Source organism: Leptonotus elevatus, chromosome 12 (assembly GCF_054856555.1).
Source record: "Leptonotus elevatus isolate MCC_2025b chromosome 12, RoL_Lele_1.0, whole genome shotgun sequence".
NCBI lineage: Eukaryota > Metazoa > Chordata > Actinopteri > Syngnathiformes > Syngnathidae > Leptonotus > Leptonotus elevatus.
In genome coordinates this window covers 568,018-587,659 of record NC_141250.1, presented here as the reverse complement: position 1 = coordinate 587,659, position 19,642 = coordinate 568,018, and the positions used below count along the sequence as shown (strand labels likewise).

Sequence of the window (19,642 nt, the reverse complement as noted above, 5' to 3'; positions counted from 1 at the left end):
ATTGAAGAGGTTGAGTCACAAAAGGCCGTGATTTTTGCGAGCTACACAGCATGGGGATCACCAATAAAAGCAAGCATGCTGAAAATGCCACCGCTAGGCGCACAGTGGCAGATTCAAACAACAAAACATAATAATCCTAAACAATAACTTTAAAAAAAATTGTCTGATACAAAGGTGATCATCCCAAAAAATGTATCATCAAAATCATACTTTACTAATGCACTAGGGAAATTGAGTTGTCACTGCAGAGGCAAAAATTAGGCGATTATTAGGCTTTATTATTGTTGTTATTATTATTAATAGCTATTATTATTCCTAATGTGTTCATCCAACATCACCACGCCTGTGTGGATTGCATTGTGAATGTTTATGACGTTTATTGATGCGTTTCTTTTATTTATTCATTTGCAGTACAAAAGCCTACAATTACATCAAGCACCATAGCACAGATGTTTGCACTGACTGTATTTTTCGAGCTATTTTTTAATCCTTGTTGTCTTGTGTCAATATAATAGTTTTATTTAGCCTTTGTACTGTATGGCATTTGTGCCGGCAGGCGGATGATGTAGGCACATATTAAAATAAATATAATATAAATAAATAAAATTCAGAGGCGGCCACCTGCACCTTATTTGCTCGCCACCTCCAGCCTGAGTGACTAATAATGAATGAATGAAAAAAAAAAAAGAGCAATGATGATGACATTACCGAATGAACAATACTGAGCTCTTTAAAAAATAATAATAATAATAATAATAATGAATGAATGCTTTAACATGATAATAGTCATATTATTTTTGGAAATATCCATCCATCCATCCATTTTCTTAACCGCTTTTCCTCACAAGGGTCGCTGGAGCCTATCCCAGCTGGCTTCGGGCAGTAGGCGTGGTACACCCTGAACTGGTTGCTTTTTGGAACTATTTTTCTTATTATTATAACATGGAATTATTATGTTGCCTGTAAAAAATTAAAGCGAGTCAGTTGGATTTACAGAATACATGCACATCATTGCGCATGGTCAGGATTAGGAATGTTCGATACCACTTTTTCCCGACCGATACGATACGCAAGTCGTCACCGCTACTGATACCAAATACCGATACCATTAGTAAATAAAATTCTCCAACCATAAATGATGGATGATTTTAAAGAAAGACATATATATCCCAATATAGTATGTTTCTTAAAATTGCATGAAGTTAATGGCAACTTTGTATTCATATACTGTAATTTCTAATTTATTGTCTGCTGATCGTAAAATGGTATCGGTCGCCGCCGTGTGTACGATACCTTAAAATAAGACTGGTATTGGCACCGATACAATACCTAACATCGGTAGTCACCTATCATAATCAGTATGATACTACCTCAATTTGAGCCAGAAAACCCCCTGAATATGATTTGTTGCATGAGGCTTTTTCAAGATACCTATCTTGAAAAAGCCTCATGATCAATGAGAGAAGGCGTTTAAAATGTTTAAGTTCATTAGCATGCTTTCTGCCCCGCAGGCTTGTGACATTGGCGCAAGTCTAGAGCAAAACAAACAGTAATGTGATCCAACATACATGACGTTTGAAGAATCACAATGCACCACAAAGCTCTGTGTGTCACTGTTTTCCCATATCTCCAGAATGTGCGGACTGCGTACGGTAGGTACCGACTTCACGTGGCAATGCGTAAAGTTTCACGTTCAGTTTGTTTTCTAAGAATACCACCTTTGGCGCGGAATAGTTCGAATGTAAAGTTTTTACCTAATTTTGTTAGTACGAGGCCCCAGAACTCTTAACTACTGTCTGTGATAGGAAATAGAAACAAATAACAAAAAATTATCAAATAAACAGCGATAAGAAAAATCAGCTAAAGAGGAACGGTCTTAAACAAGGTGATGGAATTTCCCTAATCTTGACACTCTAGTCCCTGCAGATGTTCTTCACTATCTTCACGGCCGACTCCGCTTTTTTATTTTGGTGCTGAAGTGTGTCTTCTGCCCAGATTTAGTCATAACTGTTTTAATTTCCTCATTTCCTCAGTAGAGCTTTGTTCTGCGGATATATCCTTGTGAGTGTTATCGCTATCTCTGCCAGGTGTAGTCATGACTGAATAACTTCCTCTATTCCTCAAATGGGCTTTGTTCTCTGTCTGAATAGTGTCCTTGAGTATTATCGCATGTCCGGTTAACTTTGTGAACTGTTTACTGGAAACTTTGTGGTACCGCCCTTCAAGATAGTATAAGAATGTTGTAAGTCCTCTGTAACTTGGCACTTGTGAGATGCTACAGCCATTGTCTGTAACTCACTTGTGCCCGGAATATTCTGTAGAAATAAAAGCTTTGAAGGAACTGTTCATCGATCTCCAGCCTGTATTCAGATAACCAACATTCTCACTACCCGAAAGAAAATGAACACGCGGAGAGAAAAAAGCTTATCCTCTAACAGTGCTTGGGTGAGGGCTGGACATGTCCAAAGTCCCATTATTTTGCGACTTTTCTGAACGTCTCACAGTCAAACTGACTGCCACAATCACTTATGACGTTGTCTCGTCCACGATGTGCGAACTGGGCCTTGCACCTCAACACTGTTGTCTCCGCCAAAAGAACCGAGAGGAGTTCTATTTCCCAGAAATCCGAATAATGGTCAACATTATATGAGTCTTCGCCCGCCTGCTTGAAGAGATCTACCATCGTGTCGTATCGTGTTGGAAGTGCATCGGACATCATTGTCTCCCGTTCATTACACGCTGAGCACTGGCTCAAATAATCCTTATTTCACCGTGCAATGCGTGCATGTTGGGCCAGTACAGCGTGTCTCTGACTCCTTAAAATTGCATGAAATTAACTCATTGAATACCAGCCATTTTAATTGAAGCAACCCCCTTCAATACCAGCCGTTTTACTGGATTTTGCAAGGCCCACAGAATATTGTGTTCTATTGCTATATAAACATGGATAGATGGATGGATGAGATACCAAAAGAAAGACTATTTTGTTTCATCATAAAAAAGAAGTGTATTCCTGTATTTTCCCATTCTTTAGTTATCAGCGTTAGAATATAGCCAAGTTTTGTCAAAATTCCAATTCCTGAGAAAAAAAACGTAGAAAAAGAGCTTTTTGTAAAACAAACACAACATCAACATTAACACTACTATTTTTTTCTTTTGTTACAGTTCAAACATCTAAATAATGTTTTTGTGCAATAAGACATTCCAAAAAGTGCTATTGATAATAAAATAAATAACAGTTTATTGCACATTGTGGAGGCCGTGGCTCAGGGTGTAGAGATGGTCATTCAGTACCCAGAAGGTCGGCTGTTCGATCCCCGCTCTCCCCAAATCATGTGTTGTTGTGTCCTTGGGCAAGGCACTTCACACACATTGTCTCCAGTGCTACTCACACTGGTGTATAGAAGGTGCGAATGTTTGGTGGTGGTCGGAAGTGCCGTAGGCGCACACTGGCAGCCTTGCCTCCGTCAGCCTGCCCCAGGGCCACATTTTGAATGTTTGAGTGCATGAATAATGTTTCCATTCCATTGTAAAGCGTCTTTGAGTGTCTAGAAAAGCACTTTATAAATCCGATGCATTTATAATTTAATTATAAAAATAAACAATTGGCTGGTCTGACTGCAGCTCTGTTACAGCATCCAGTCGTCCAGAGGTCGACGTGACCGGCGAAACGAGCCGTTAACCCGTTGCGTTTGCTCGACGAACGAAGCGTCATTCCTTGACGTGCAGCAACTCGATCGCCGCCATCATGTTTTGATGATCCAATGAGGGTGCTTTTTTAAGCCAAAAAGCAATCCTGCTGGGTTAACTGTTTTGTTCTGCTGTTCACTTATTTTCTGGTTCCTCCCCGCTGCTCCCAGCTGCTCTACAACACGCAGTAGTGACAGAGGACAGTCCCAATCTACACTTCCTGTTTCTCTTCTTCTGCAACAAGATTCTTGCGTGAAACTGACTGATTTTATACTTGCTGCCACCTGCTGGCCATTTGTTTCAATAACATTGCCGTCAAGTCTATTCCTTCAGTCAGAAGCTGCGCCAGCCGCTCCTGTACACTTGTGCATAAAAAAAAAAGAAGCTTTTGACGTATTTATACGTCTGACAAGGCGTGGCAGATTTAGGACTCAGGCGCAGAGATAGGAGTTTGCCACCAAGGCAGATATTTTTTAAACATAAAACTCCTCATTTAGAGGGGAAAATAAAGGCTATAAAATGTTAAACTAAAGGCGCTCCAAAAGGGAGGATGTCTAATCTACAAACAAAACAAAATCACTCCTAAACTAAAACTATACTGTGGCTATACAAAGTTACAAACAAAAGTTCACACAGAAGACAGGACAACAAGGCTGAGGACTATAACTGTGACTGACGAGAGTGACTCTGACGAAAACACTTTGGCACAAGCCAGGGGAGACGCAGACCATTTAACACATGAGGGTAATGGGAAACAGGTGGACACAATCAGGAATCAGGGTTGACACTGACACCACATGAGGAAAAGCAAGTGACCTGAAACTAAAGGAGAGTCAGAATTGTCAAGATAAAACAGGAAATGACAAAACAGTAAAAGCCCAGACGAGACAACCTCACTGCGGTGTAACGTCAGGTGTATGCGGCGACTATGACGCTTGTGGCGTATTGATACGTCATATGTATTGAGAGTGTTAATGGCAATTACATTTTTTCAACTTGCTTATAAAAGTCATTTTTTCATAGAGTACACAATAAAATGAATTTCAAAAAACACATATATAAAATGAAACAAATAATCCAATGGCCAGGACAAAATGTCCCAATCAAAATATGTGATTGTACAACTTATTTTTAAGGAATACAGTGAAGTGCAAATAATTAAATTCAATACAATCGGGCTTCAGGTAATTTAGTAATATCTGCCATGTTAACAATTCCTCAAGCTGTTTAGTGTGTGATGTTTAATTATAGCTTGTTTTAAAATCCATGCTCTGTATTTCCGTTTCCTGTTTCACGTTCTCCATTCATTACAAATATAATGTAGTATGTATAAGAGCTATAATTAGCATCTGGGAGGGCCGTAAACCGCACCGTTCTATTTTTAGCGCTGCAGCTAGATGTGCAAACATAAACGAAGCAATTAAACACTGCGAAATTATGTGAGCTAAAAACATATAACACACATTGAACGACAGATATAGGTGCTATTACTCACGACAAGAGTATACACACTAATTCTCAATAACGCACACCGAAATGGCCCTGCCGTAAGTAATGAAATGAACAAGTGTTACCTCATAAGGAGACACACAGGAAACAAACAAGACGGAAAAAAACTTTCGTTCCCCCTGTCTTTTGGACAGTTCTTGACCCAAAAATGGCCACAGGAGTGGGGGCCGATACCATTATTGATAAAGTTCCATGTGAGCATGACGTTCAGGTTAGTTTTGAAGAAAAAAAAATCAATACTGATGGAGTATCCGTCAACGACGGATGCCCACTTCGAAAGACGGGAAACATTGAGGGACGTCCATTTCGCTGGGGGCATGACAAATGACAGATTGACGATTAAACGGGCGCAGATGGCACTGGGGACGGTTTCATATAGACCATGATCCGTCCCCTCCACTTAAGAAGGGTCTGCTTGACACATGCACGCCTGCGAGCTCACGTTTTACTGCCTTATTCAGCGCGGCTTGTTCCTGCTGTGGTCGATATTCTACCAGGCATCTACGGCATATGTAAGTACAAAACTATTTTATTTATTTATTTATTCAATAAACTATCAACTTTAGCAGTTTGGGGTGAATGGTCTACATACATTTAACAAAATAAATGAAAACAAAGAATTGTAAGTAGAAAACACTGTTGTTTATGACAGCCTTTGCTCGTCCGCCGTGTTTTTCCGCGCGGACCGTCCGCGTAGTCCCGGGCCAGCTCCTAGTAGCCTACCTGAAGCTCCAGCGGAGGCTGGCAGGCGTGGGAAAAAGGTAGCTGAGCATAAGCCACCTTCCGAGCCACTTGGAGCGGGGCCACGGGCGGCCTTAGAACTGTCCCCTTTAAGCTGCTTGGCTGGAATAGTGCTCTATCTCGTTGTCTACCCCCCCCCCCCCCCCCTAAAAACTCAAACAACAACAAAACATTTACATAGTAAACAGTAACAGTAAAACTGGAGGATATGTGGCAAAATGATTTGTACCACAAATGGAACCTGTATATATATATATATAATATATTTCTGAAATATATTAGTTTGTGTGGAATGAGTAAATGAGTGGCATTAACTTTGTACATTTTGAGGAAAGGCCACTTCAATAGTTCACATGTTTTTGTGTTACTTCATGGGCAGATCCGCCACATCAAATATGGCGGACACGCTGACGGCATTGTACATAATGGCTACAGCAGTCTATAGAAGAGAAGCTACGCTAAAGCGTGCCAGTGGCGGCCATGTTGGAAAGGACAACATTCCCCTCCAAGTCTATGCATTGAAATTTAATTTTACCCATAATTTGCTCATTTGTCAGCTGACATAGATGAGTTTTTTTTTGTCAATGCCAAAACGTGTGCTAATAGCACAGAACATAAAAAAGTCCCCCCCTCATTTTTTCCTCCTACTCCCCTTTTTATTTATTTAATTTTATTTTTATTTCATGAGGAAACGTTTTTCCCACTTCCGTTTTCTCAACTGTATGGCGTTGTTCGAAATCGTATTTCGGTGTTCTTGACTGCGTGACGCCCACACATAAAATGCGCTGACGGCTTTACCCCTCCGAGTTTAACGTCGCAGATGGCCAGCAAGTCCAAAATGGTCGTGTGGAAACTACAAATGTTAATACCTATGGCTCTGCTCGTCTCGAGTAAAAGTTGGCTTTCAGGAAATACGAAACTGAAAGCAATCAACATACGTCACTAACTGGACTACATCAACCTGATGGAAGACGCTCTTTGATATGTCATCACTTACTTTAATAATTGTTTTTTTAACATTGAATGGAGCCACAGGTAATTAATTCAATTGTCATTTTCCATTGCAACTTATTTCTTTAACTCAAGAGCTCAGGTCCTATTTCGATTGCACGTCGTAGAATCGGCACACAGTCTATCCTGAAATTGTTTTATTCATTTTATGAATTGTTTCGTTTTAAGTTTGAGCTCAGTGGTTGATCATTTAAAGAGATTAAAACACAGTTTGTCTTGAATAATTTGGCATATCTACAGTATTTGCAGTTAAAATATCTTTCAAACATTTAAACGTAAAGGAATTATGTTAGGATCTAATGTTCTTGATTGTAAACTAAGAGCGGCAGCTTTTGGTTTTGGTTCCTTGACCGAACAATCTCAGTTATCTATAAATGACCTATGCCTGCCTGGCAGCACAGGTTCAACAAAGTTACAAGGGAACGGGATATTGGCTCAGCTTTCAGTGCAGAAAGTGCGATTTAATATTGAAACATTCAACATCTATCTCAAAATGTGTGATATAAAATACTTCAAATCAAACTCATACATAGAATTTATGTTACACCTAATAATAATAATAATAATGAAGACTGAAATGTTTCAGCGCTGTGCCTGCCGCTCTGTGATAAGCAAGGGACAATAATTCATTTATTATGTTGGCTCTGTCCAACAGTTTAAAAATTATGGTTGGTCTTGGAAGGAAGTAATTGAAAATCCATAAAGAATATCCACATGCTCGAATGTCTAGTTGTATGCTAATTGCGAAGTAGAGTGGACAACATTTGTTTTTGTTTTTAATTGGAAATGCATCATGAACGTCCAATATGTACCTAGCTGGAAATTAAGTTTTTATACGTGTAGCTTAAAACAATCCAAATTATGTCTGGGTCTTTTTTTACATATCACAAAAAAAAAAGGCATTTCAATTTTGGTGTGGAGACTTTTTCTGTTCACTCTATAAATATTGTACTGGTCATTACTAATTTAAGTTTCAGCATTGTTTCTGAAATTGCTAATGCAGGATATTAATATTGAAAAACCTGATTTTGTGTTTCTCATTGTGAAGCGGTTTTAGTTGTCCTCAGCCCACCCAGAAATGTCCGTCTAACCTCCATGAACATGAATTTGGTGCTGAGGTGGGATCCACCTGAGGGGGTAACCAGTGACCTATTCTACACCTCAGAATGCAAGTAAGTCAGTGTGAACTGAGCACCAAAATAAAAAAATATATATTCTTTTTTTTAACAGCCTCAAGTTTTCTTGGACATTTTGACCCATTCAATCACACAGCAATATTTACTGACCCTGTATTTGCACCACTGTCTCATACAAAATATAGAAGTATGTTGTTCTAATAGAGATTAGTGGTGCAACGGGCCCCAAAAGTCACGGTTCAGATCGGATCAAGGATTTGAATCATGGATCGTATCGTTTTTCAGATCAGCAAAAAAACAACACGCACGCACGCACACACACACACACACACACACACACACACACTCACACACAGCTTGTGCACTGTGCAGTAAGATGATCAATAATTTTTTTGGTACAAAACAAGAAAATGGTTACACATTTAAAAATATTAAGACCAATTAAAAAAATAGAAACACTAGAATTATGTAACTTCCTTTTGAACCAAACAGAATCTATAATTATATATATTTATACCATTTATGCCTTTAATATATATTTATTTATGTTGGCAAAAACTTGATGTTGGAGTGCGGTACGTGCACTGTGCAGTAGGACAATCATTTATTTTTTGGTACAAAACAAGAAAATATTTAAACATAAAAAAGAAATGAAAATTTTTAAGACAAATACAATTCTTTGAAACAAAATTTAGTAAATTAGTTATTTTAAAATAAAATAAAAAGGTGCAAATGTATAAATTTAAACAACTAAAAAATTAGTATTAATAATATATTTTTTTAATGATTATGCTGATTTTGTAATTGTGGAGGGTAATAATTGAAAAAAGAAAACATTTGAAAAAATAACAAAATTGTGTCTTACTCAGGATGTGATGCAATGTTGTGCGCTCATTTTTGTTAACTCTTTGACTGCCATAAACGTTATAAAACGTTTAGCATAAACCTAGGGAAGGGCGCCGAGGACGTTAAAAGACGTCCCCTATGTTTTTTGTTTTTTTTTCAAAAACGGGTGCAGGAAAGCCTTGGGCAGCTGTGCTGAAAGAATCAGGCTGATCTGATTAGTCAAAGACTCGTTTTGGCCCCTAGAGGGCAGCGATGACTCTCTTTGCACAAGGTTGGATGGGCCGCCCACCGTGGGCGTCAGTAGAAGACGTGAGGCGGAGCTAGAGTGTTGAGGAGACAATGGCTGATCCAAGCCACAATGGCTTGACCAAGCAACCGGTTACAAGCAGCTCAGCTTGAGCATTTTTTTCAAAGACGGAAAGCATCAATCAATACTAAAAAGCGCATTGATGTCAACGATGATGATGACAACGAGCTCTACGCCAAAGTTGGAAGCTTTGGCCTGTTACTATCACGTAGTAAGCCTCACCGGCTACGCGCGGCTAGCGCTGCTAAGGCCGGAAAACGCGCACAATAGCCGGCCGGGTACTTCTGCACAAGCGGACATTCGATCAGGCGATGGAGAGTTGGCATCGACCAATGCAGATTGATGATGATGATGATGATGACTGCGAGTTTGACGCCAAAGTTGGAAGCCTGGACGTGTTTACGATCACGTAGTAAGCCTCACCGGCTACGCGCGGCTAGCGCGGCTAGCGCTGCTAAGGCCGGAAAACGCGCACAATAGCCGGCCGGGTACTTCTGCACAAGCGGACATTCGATCGGGCGATGGAGAGTAGTCGAAAAGCATCGACCAATGCACATTGATGATGATGATGATGGTCAACCTCGCCGGAGTTGGAAGCTATACGCGGCCGTTATTCTCTCGTCATAAAGCCTCACCGGCTAGCGCTGCTAACGCCGGAAAACGCGGAGCTGCACAAGCGGACATTCGATCGGACAATGAAGAGTACCCCGAGTCCAATGCATATTCATCGGAGGAGCGGGTACAGTCTGATCACGGAGAAGACACTGTTTCTGGACTACGATGCCACCATGAATGGAGTGGATAAAATGGATCAGAACATCTCCTACCAACCCGGTATAGCAACTGAAGGACACGGGGAAGCGAGACGTAACACCACCGTAACGTAACCGTAGCATGATCCTGATATTAGACTTGATGACACACTGCAGTATATACTTGCTATTCCCCGGAAAAAAACGGCCTGCAAGAAAGTGGCACACGCGAAGAGGCAATCTGTTGTGCAAATGCTGTTGCGTCTCCTTGCACGCAGGAGAGTGTTACAAAAAGAAAAACTGTCGTTGAAACATCCACATATTTGTAAATAGCACCACAGTTGCACACATTTGTAAATAGTTTGCCAAATTGTTGTCAAATTGTTACACTGTTGAATGTAAATAAACGTATTTTGCTATCAAAAAACACTTTTTCATTCTTGGTGGTAGTGTTTTATAGAAGTAAAGCACTATTTAGGTGTTTGTGGCATCATTCATGGACAAAAAGAAGTGTCAAATTCACTAGAATGCATGAAATAATATCGTTTCACTAAAAGCTTGATTTCTCCGTATTTTGGTCCAACACAGGCGAAATTGGGTCAAACTAACCATTTTCTATTGTTGATTACTAAAGAACGGAATAAGGTAGAAACAAACTCTTTTTTTCTGATGAAAGATGAAAGTCCAATCTTTCATTTGGTAGTACGTGTGTTTCCATAGTCCAAACAGAACATTTTCTGTGGACCTTGAAAATCAGTCAAAATGCTTAAATCGGCTGGCACTGGCGGCATCCCTTTTCTGAAAACGTCTGGCAGTCAAAGAGTTAAGAAATTTACCATTACTCTGCAATAAAATAAAAATAAATGGGAATATTTTCAGAATGTATGTGTAATTATTATCACCCCCCCCCCCAAAAAAAAAAGAAAAGAAAAGAAAAATAGTTTTCACCTGCCATTATTACTTATAGCTCATGAGGCCACGGACATACTGATCTGACCCACTTGTGATCAAATTTGAGTGAAAGTGTCCACTAAATTAAAATGAGCTTGACACCCCTGTTTTAAAGGGTTTATGGTAATAAAAACAAATAAAAAAACATGCCACTTTTGATGCTGTTTTTGGTTTTTAGAGGAAAGGCCTCAACCCACTTAGAAAAATAATCTGTGGCAGTGAGAATGTATTGAAAGCCATTCTCAGTTTTTGGGAGAGGTCCTGTCAGGTCTATCCCAACAAACTCTGAGAGAGCAGACACCTGTGAAAGGCAAATCAAATATTCACCTTCATCTTTTATAGCTTTTCCTCAAAACCCCAAAGAGCACATGTTGTATCTTTGAAGTGGTTAACCGATTCTGGGTAGGTGGTTCCCACCCTGGCATGAAGAGAACACTTAAAAACCTAGTACATTTACATAAGTCCAAATATAATTAAATACAAGCATGAACTTAGACAAAACTACTTATATTTATTCACCAGTGCAAATAATGCTACTGTATGTAATAAACACCATAATTATCCTCAGTTATTTGCTTACACAACATCCATCCATCCATCTTCTACCGCTTAACCAAGGACGGGTCGCGGGTGCAGCAGCTTTAGCGGGAAAGCCCAGACTTCCCCCTCCACAGCCACTTCAACCAGTTCCTCCAGTGGGATTCCAAGGCGTTCCCAGGCCAGCCGAGAGACATAGTCTCTCCAGCATGTCCTGGGTCGTCCCCTGGGCCTCCCGCCGGTGGGACATGCCCGGAACACCTCTCCAGGGAGGCGTCCAGGAGGCGTCCAGGAGGCATCTGAACCAAAAGCCCGAGCCACCTCAACTGGCTCCTCTCAACGTGAAGGAGCAGCGGCTCTACTCATTGTCCCTCCCGGATGGCCGAGCTTCTCGCCCTATCTCTAAGGGAGAGCCCGGACACCCTGCGGAGGAAACTCATTTCGGCCGCTTGTTCTTGTTCTTTCGGTCATGACCCACAGCTCGTGACAATAGGTGACTGTAGGAACGTAGATCGACCGGTAAATCGAGAGCTTCGCCTTTCGACTCAGCTCCTTCTTCACCACGATGGACCAATACAGAGTCTGCATCACTGCAGACGCTGCACCGATCCGCCTGTCGCTCTCCCGCTCCAGCACCCTCAAGGACCCTGCCGAGGGTGTAGAGCTGGTCCACTTTTCTACGGCCGGGACAAAAACCACACTGCTCCTCCTGAATCCGAGATCCAATTTCTCGATGGACCCTCCTCTCCAGCACCCTTGAAAACCTTGAGGAGTGTGATCCTTCTATAGCTGGAACACACCCTCTAGTCCGCCGTTTTAAAAAGGCCTCACCGAACTCCTCCCATGTCCGAGTTTTTGCCTCAGCAACCGCTGAAGCCTCCCGGTACCTGTCAGCTGCCTCCGGAATCCCACAGGCCAAATAGGCCAGATAAGACTCCTTCTTCAGCTACCCTCTTGTCTGCCGGGGTGAACCCCAACGTAGGGGCAAGCCGGGGGGCAATCAGTATGCCCACACCTGCTCTGCGCCTCTCACTCCTCCAGAGTGGAAGAGAGTCCAACCCCTATCGAGAGGATTGGTACCAGAGCCCAAGCCGCGTCTGGAGGAGAGTCCGACTATATGTAGTCGGAATTGCTCTGTCTCACACACCAACTCGGGCTCCTTCCCCGCCAGAGAGGTGACATTCCATGTCCCAAGAGCTAGCTTCTGTAGCCGGGGATCAGACCGCCAAGGTCCCCGCCCTTGGCTGCCGCCCAGCCCACTAAGCACCCGACCCCTTTGGCCCCTCCCACCGGTGGTGAGCCCATGAGAAGGGGGACCCACGTTGCCCCTTCGGGCTGTGCCCGGCCAGGTCCCATGGGTGCAGGCCCGGCCACCAGGCGCTCGCCAATGACAATGGCACTATAAAAATATACCTTAATGCTTTGTAATGGCTGTAACACAGCCAAAGATTTGCCAAGCCTCTGGCATCTGTTGTATTCCAAGACCTTAAACCCCCCCCCACACATATTGTCTTGAGAAACAGGTCAAATTATAAGACCCTAAATTAACTGGCTGAACAAAAAAAGTTGATAACAAGATACAGAAATAAAACACATGCCCATCTGTCAATATCCACTGACATGGCATGCCAATAAAATATGGAGCACAATGCTGCCCTGGTTTTCACAATGTCCGTATGTACAATGGCGTGCACAGACATTTAGGGGCGCGAGTGTTCTGGGGGGAAAAAAGGGCGCTTTTGCGCTTTTTATGTAGTACCTTATTGACAATTCCGAGATGACGTCACAATTTGCTGAACGAAATCTATCCACTCATTGAAAAGCACTGGACTTTGGTTCGTTGTAATTTGATTTGTGAAGATTATTTTTTATTTATATAACTATAACAATCAGTGTGGCTTGCATGATAGTCACAAACAAAAGCATTACGATCTGCTGTTTGCTTTCACCGTATAAAGGAAGGATCTGCATTACATTGCATTGGGGAAGTGTGAGAAATGCCTGGATGTTCAAAAATGTCAATAGAAGTAAAAAATAAAAATAAAATAAACATCACACACATTATTATTGTTATTTACTACTAATAATAATGTGTGTAATGTTTATTTTTTATTTTTTTTAAACTTCTATTGACATTGATATAAACACACATGACAACAAATATAAATTATTATTAATAATAATAATAACATTGTGCACCACAGCTAGTTTTAATAACAGTCTATTAGGGCAACACGACTGCAAGACTTGTAGCAGAGAAATAACTTGCAGTTATGGTTTGTACAAAATAATAGCTAATAATTTAGCTGATAATAGCTTCATGCCTGGGGAGGGGGAGAGAGGGAACGTGGCGCATATCTATCAGGGCTCCCCCCCACGAGTTTAATCGTGCACATTTTCTTCAAGTTTTTGTCAACATTGACCTGTCACCTGTCCTCAGTAAACTGTTTATTAAAAAAACAAAAACTAACTTTCCAAAGGGAACTTTGTCAGCACCACTAGGTGTCTGCCTGTGCACGCCAGTGCGTATGTGCACCAAGTGAAGTGTAAAAGATTTTTTTTTTTTAAGTATTTAAAAAAAATATATATATATATTTTCTTTTTTTTCCTTTTTCCTTTAGAGCTCAGTATTGTTCATTCGGAAATGTCATCATCATTGCTCTTTTATTATTTTATTTTTTATTTTTTATATATTTTTTATTTTATTTTTATTTTTTTGTGTGTGGGTGAGTATGTGTATGTGCGTGCGTGCGTGCGTGTATTTGTTAGCTCACCAGAAAACCTATTAGAAGAAATCTCATACCGTTCACCTAAACCGAACACCAGGAGACCCGAGGGGACCAAAGAAAACCAAGGAAGGTGAAATCCAGCACCGACCAAACACCCCCCACCAGAACTCCTCCCCAGCCCAAGAAACATCCAGACCCCAACAAATCCAAAAAACATAAAATCAGGGAGGCCTCAAGAGACCAAAGGAGAGACCGAGAAAAGGAAGGAAGGACAGACGAAGCCGCGTGAGATCCGCAGACACCAGCCTCCACCGATTCAATAACCTGAGGAGGAAACAGATTGTGTCTGAGTTTCGGTAGATGCTGGTGTGGTGGATCTGGCATGCATGAAAATCTCCACCAAAGAGGGGAGCCGTCGACCCCCGCCGGAACAGAGCAAGCGCAACACCTCAGGGCCCCCCAGGCCGCGGCAGCGCCAAAAGACGACCCCCGGGCCCCGCCAGGGCCACCGGCCGGAGAGCAAACCCAGGAGCAGGAGCGCCCCCCGCCCCAACACGGCCCGCGCCCCCGGCCCAACGCAGCAGGACGGGGCACTGCAGGCCCACCAGGCACCCCACCGGCCCCCAACCCCCGCACCCGTTACTGAGTGTATGTGGTGCATTAAAAAAAATAGATAGGGGGGGGGGGGCGGGGACACGGACAGGGGACCGCAGCACTGCTCTATACTGCGGCCCCCAACCGATGGCACCCCCACAAGCCCCCCCCCCCACAAGTTGTGTGGTGTATTAAAATTGGAGGGGAGTTGTAGGGTGAAGACGGTGTTTCCACCCTACCCCACCCCCCAAAGTGTGTTATGTGCCCTATATGTCTATAAAAGTGTATTGTGCAAACCTAGTGTAGTGAGTTAAGAGGAGTGACCAGCGGGGCCCTCCCCAACCGGGCGGGGGCAGGAGGCGCACCGGCCCACCAAGCCCCCACCCACCCCACCAGGACCCCGGCGGGCATATGGGACCCGTCCGGCGGGGCGATAGGGCTCGCCCCCCGGATACTGGGTCCCGCCCGAGGTGCCAGGACGCCCACTGGAGCGGGGCGGGCACGACACCAAACCCCAGCCACCCCCGCCGGCCCCCGTAGCACCGAGACCCGGGCCATGGATGGAGCCCCCGGCCCAGGGGAGGGGAAGGAAGGCGTACCGGGGAGGGGGAAGGGAGGGGGGAAGGGGACGACAAGAAGGGCAGGGGGCAGCGGCAGGGACGCAAGGAGAGGGGGAGAGGAGGAGGAAGGGTGACGAGGGAGAGGGGACAGGGAGGCGGAGGACGGGCGGGGAGAGGCGAGGAGGGAGAGGCAGCAAGGGGGAGGAAGGGGGAGGGGAGAGGGAACCACCGGGCACCCCGGCGGCCCACAGGCCCCGAACCGCGCCGCCGGGCCCAGAGCGACGGACCGCGCCGGAACGGCGCCGCCCCCGACACCAGGGAAAGCCCCGCAACGCAGCACCCCCCAAGAGATCCAGGGAACGGCCAAGACGCAGCCGCCACCCAGCAGCCAACAGAGGGGCAGACCCGCCCACGCCCAGCCAGGGGGGACAGCACCCACAGAATTAACCCACTGGCATGCCGTGAATCCGAATATCAACCCCTGGTGCCCATCGGAGGTGAATCCGCTCGATCCCGCTGGCAGCAGCCGGGTTCCTGACTATAGAAACACACAAAATGCCTAATACAGAAACATCAATGCAAGTTATAACGCTGCTGTGGCTCTCGCTAACAGGCAGAATTAAAATCCAAGTTTAGGTTAAAAAATTCTATATACGTAGACCATGTTTCTTTAAATTTTGACATTTGTTTTTTATTTGAGGGAGATATTTTTTCCATTAAAATATGATTTATGAGGAGGTTAGACCATTGGTCGATATTCAAAGTTTGTTTATTTTTCCAGTTAACAAGAATTGTTTTTTTTGCGATAGTAAGGGCTACAAGTATAGATTGAAATTTTTATGTGGTAAGTCAATTGTTGTTAAGTCACCTAGCAAACACAAGTTTGGAGAGAACGGTATCCTACAGTCCAAGACAGCGGAAAGTTTTTCTAAGACTTTAGTCCAGAAACACATAACCGGAGTACATAACCATAAAGCATGACAATAAGTGTCTGTAGTGTTTTGTAAACACTGGAGACAAATGTCGGAGTCTGAGAGTCCCATTTTCTTCATCATATATTGAGTAATGTATGTTCTGTGAATAATTTTATATTGGATAAGTTGTAAATTTGTGTGTTTTGTCATTTTAAAAACGTTTTCACAAACTTGAATCCAAAAGACAGATTCCGGAGCTATAGACAAGTCTGTTTCCCATTTTGAGATGGGTAAAGACGTTTTATCAGTATATGAAAGTAACTTATATATTTTTGAGAGTTTTTTTGTTGTTGTCGGAGAAAGCTTGGTAATATCTTTAGCTAAAACAGGCGGTTGGAGCGTACCCTGGAGTGTTGGAATTGGTTTCTTTATCATACTTTTAACTTGCAAATAATGTAAAAAGTTTCCGTTTTTTATTTTATATTTTTGGAGCAAGGATGTATATGATATAAACATATTATCTGAGAAGAGATGGTGGAGATGTGTAATTCCTTTCTGCTCCCACACATTCAAATAAAACGATTGGTTGTTAATTTGAAAGTCGGGGTTATGCTATAGGGGAGAAAGCCCGCTGGGCTCCACTTGGGCTTTTGTCATTTCTAGTGCCTTCCACCAGGCAGTCAGGGTGGCGGAAATCATTGGATTTTTAAAGCAGTTATGTCGCTTAATCGATGTTGTAATAAAGAGTAAATCTAGGAGTCTGAGGTTATTACAATCCTTCTGTTCTAGTTCCAGCCAACAGTTAGTATCTCTATTGGGTTGTGCCCATAAAATAATATATTGTAGCTGATTGGCTATATAATAGTGCATAAAATTTGGTGCCTCTAGACCTCCTTTGGATTTATTTTTCTGAAGAGTAGATAGACTAATCTTTGCTTCTTTTTTTTTTCCAGTAAAATTTTGTAACGGCTGAGTCCAACAACTGGAACCAGTTAGCCGTAGGTTTAAATGGAATCATCGAGAAAAAATAGTTTATTTTGGGTAAAACTTTCATTTTAATAGTGGCTATTCGTCCTATTAGAGAAATAGGAAGATTATTCCAGCGCTCCAAGTCACTATAAATGCTATCCAGAAGTGGAGTGAAGTTTAAATTAACTAAATCAGTTAGTTTAGGTGAGATTTTTATGCCTAAGTATTTTAAATTACCTATAGGAAATGAGTAGTATGGGTCCTGGCTTGCAGGGTTCCATGAATTTTCTGTAATAGGTAGAAGTGTTGATTTTGTCCAGTTAATAGAATAGTCTGATAACTGTGAGAATTTAGTTATTAAGTTAAATACTTCCCCTAACGAAATAGCAGGCTTTTCTAAATAAAGTAAAATATCATCGGCATATAGATTAATTTTATGTTCTGTTACCCCAGAGTGAATTCCTTGAATCATTCTTTCCTGGCGTATGGCTAATGCAAGCGGTTCAATAAATATTGCAAATAATAAAGGCGACAGTGGGCATCCCTGTCTTGTGCCTCTCTGTAGAGTAAAACTCTTAGATATAATCCCATTAGTAGTAACAGTAGCTTTAGGAGAATCATATAATACTGACACCCAGTGAATAAATGACTTCCCAAAGCCAAATTTATTTAAAACAGCAAAGAGGAAGGACCAGTTAACTTTATCAAAAGCTTTTTCTGCATCCAATGATATAATAACTGCCTTTTTGTCATGCCGCTGTGACATACTAATAAGGTTAAAGAGCCTTCTAATATTATTAGTAGAGTGACGCTCTTTAATAAAGCCTGTTTGGTCGCTATGAATGATTGTCGGGATTACTGTTTCTAATCTAGATGTAAAAGCCTTAGTGATAATTTTAATATCAGTGTTAATTAGTGAAATCGGACGGTAACTTGATGGAAGGGTGGGGTCTTTTTCTGGCTTTAATAAAAGTTTAATTGCTGCTGTATTCATGTGTGGGCGTATGTGACCATTAGTTTTAATTTCTGTTACTACTCTTAAGAATAGTGGAGCAAGCATTGACCAGAAGTGCTTTAAAAATATAGCCGGATAACCATCCGGGCCGGGTGCTTTGCCATTTGGCATACTATCTAGAGCACTGTACAACTCGTTTATAGTAAGTGGTGCATCTAACATATCTTTATATTCAGTAGTTACCTGAGGTATATTTAAGCTACTGAGGAATGCCTCAATATGCTCTGGGTTAGGTTTATTAGTTTCTGAGTATAGGTTGTGATAATAATTATAAAAAATTTGATTAATTTCTTCTGGTGATTGTGTACATTCACCAGTTGTCCCTTTAATAGCCGTTATAAGCGATTTTTCCCGATTACGTTGAAGTTGGTTTGCAAGAAATTTACCTGATTTGTTATTATATTCAAAGTTGTTGTATCTCAATTGTTGTATTATAAACTCTGTCTTTTTAGTTAACATATTGTCTAACTGTATTTTTGTATTTTGTAAGTCAGTCCATATTTGGTTATTTGGGTTTATTGCGTACTCATCCGTCAGTTGTTTAATTTTATCTTCCAAGTCTTTTTCTAATTTTTGATCCTGTTTCTTTTTATAAGATGAATATGATATAATTTTACCTCTAATTACTGCTTTCCCAGCTTCCCAGAGAAGAGCTGGAGATAGGTCTGGAGAGTCATTTATTTCCAAAAAGTCTGCCCATTCTTTTCTTATAATTTTGTCAAATTCTGCGTCGTTTAGTAGTGAGATGTTAAAACGCCATGTAGGTGGTGGTTTAAAGGTATAATCAACTTGTAGGGAAAGGGAGACTGGTGCATGGTCGCTAATAATAATAGGATGTATTTTTGTAACGGTTTTATCAGCAATAGAATTATTTGTAAGAAAAAAATCAATTCTTGAAAAGGACCGGTGCACAGCGGAAAAGAAGGTAAATTCCTTCTTATTTGGGTTTTTAAGTCTCCAGCTGTCGACGAGGCCAAAGTCATCCATATATTCCCCTGTTACTTTTGTAGATTGTGATCGCCTTATACATGTTGTTTTATTAGAACGATCTATTAATGGATTTAAGGTTGTGTTAAAGTCTCCTCCAATAATAATAGTAGAGTTCGCTGCTAATTCAAACAGCTTAGAGAAAAATTCATGGAAAAAAGCCGGATCATCATTATTAGGGGCATATAAATTACCGAATGTATATATTTTATTAAATATAGTCACCTGAATAATAATGTATCGGCCCTCTGGGTCTGTTATTGTATTATTTAGAGTAAAGAGTAAATTCTTATGTATGAGTATACAGACTCCCCTTTGTCTACTGTTATAAGGGGCAGAGTACGCTTGGCTAAAATTTTTATCAATAAGTAATTTTTCTTCAGATTTTTGTAGG

The 19,642-nt window shown here is 41.7% G+C and overlaps 1 protein-coding gene and 1 pseudogene across 1 annotated transcript in view; one reads left to right on the top strand and one right to left on the bottom strand.

Moving 5' to 3' along the window:
• Nucleotides 1-19,642, bottom strand: part of LOC147164218 (uncharacterized) — a 244,729-nt pseudogene that overhangs the window by 9,628 nt on the left and 215,459 nt on the right.
• Nucleotides 6,639-19,642, top strand: part of LOC147164223 (interleukin-10 receptor subunit beta-like) — a 50,669-nt gene continuing 37,665 nt past the window's right edge. The window contains exons 1-2 of the mRNA XM_086091013.1: nucleotides 6,639-6,975; nucleotides 8,000-8,123. Of these exons, the coding sequence (XP_085947139.1) occupies nucleotides 6,924-6,975; nucleotides 8,000-8,123 (176 nt within the window). The 5' untranslated portion in view covers nucleotides 6,639-6,923. The remainder of the gene's footprint in view (nucleotides 6,976-7,999; nucleotides 8,124-19,642) is intronic.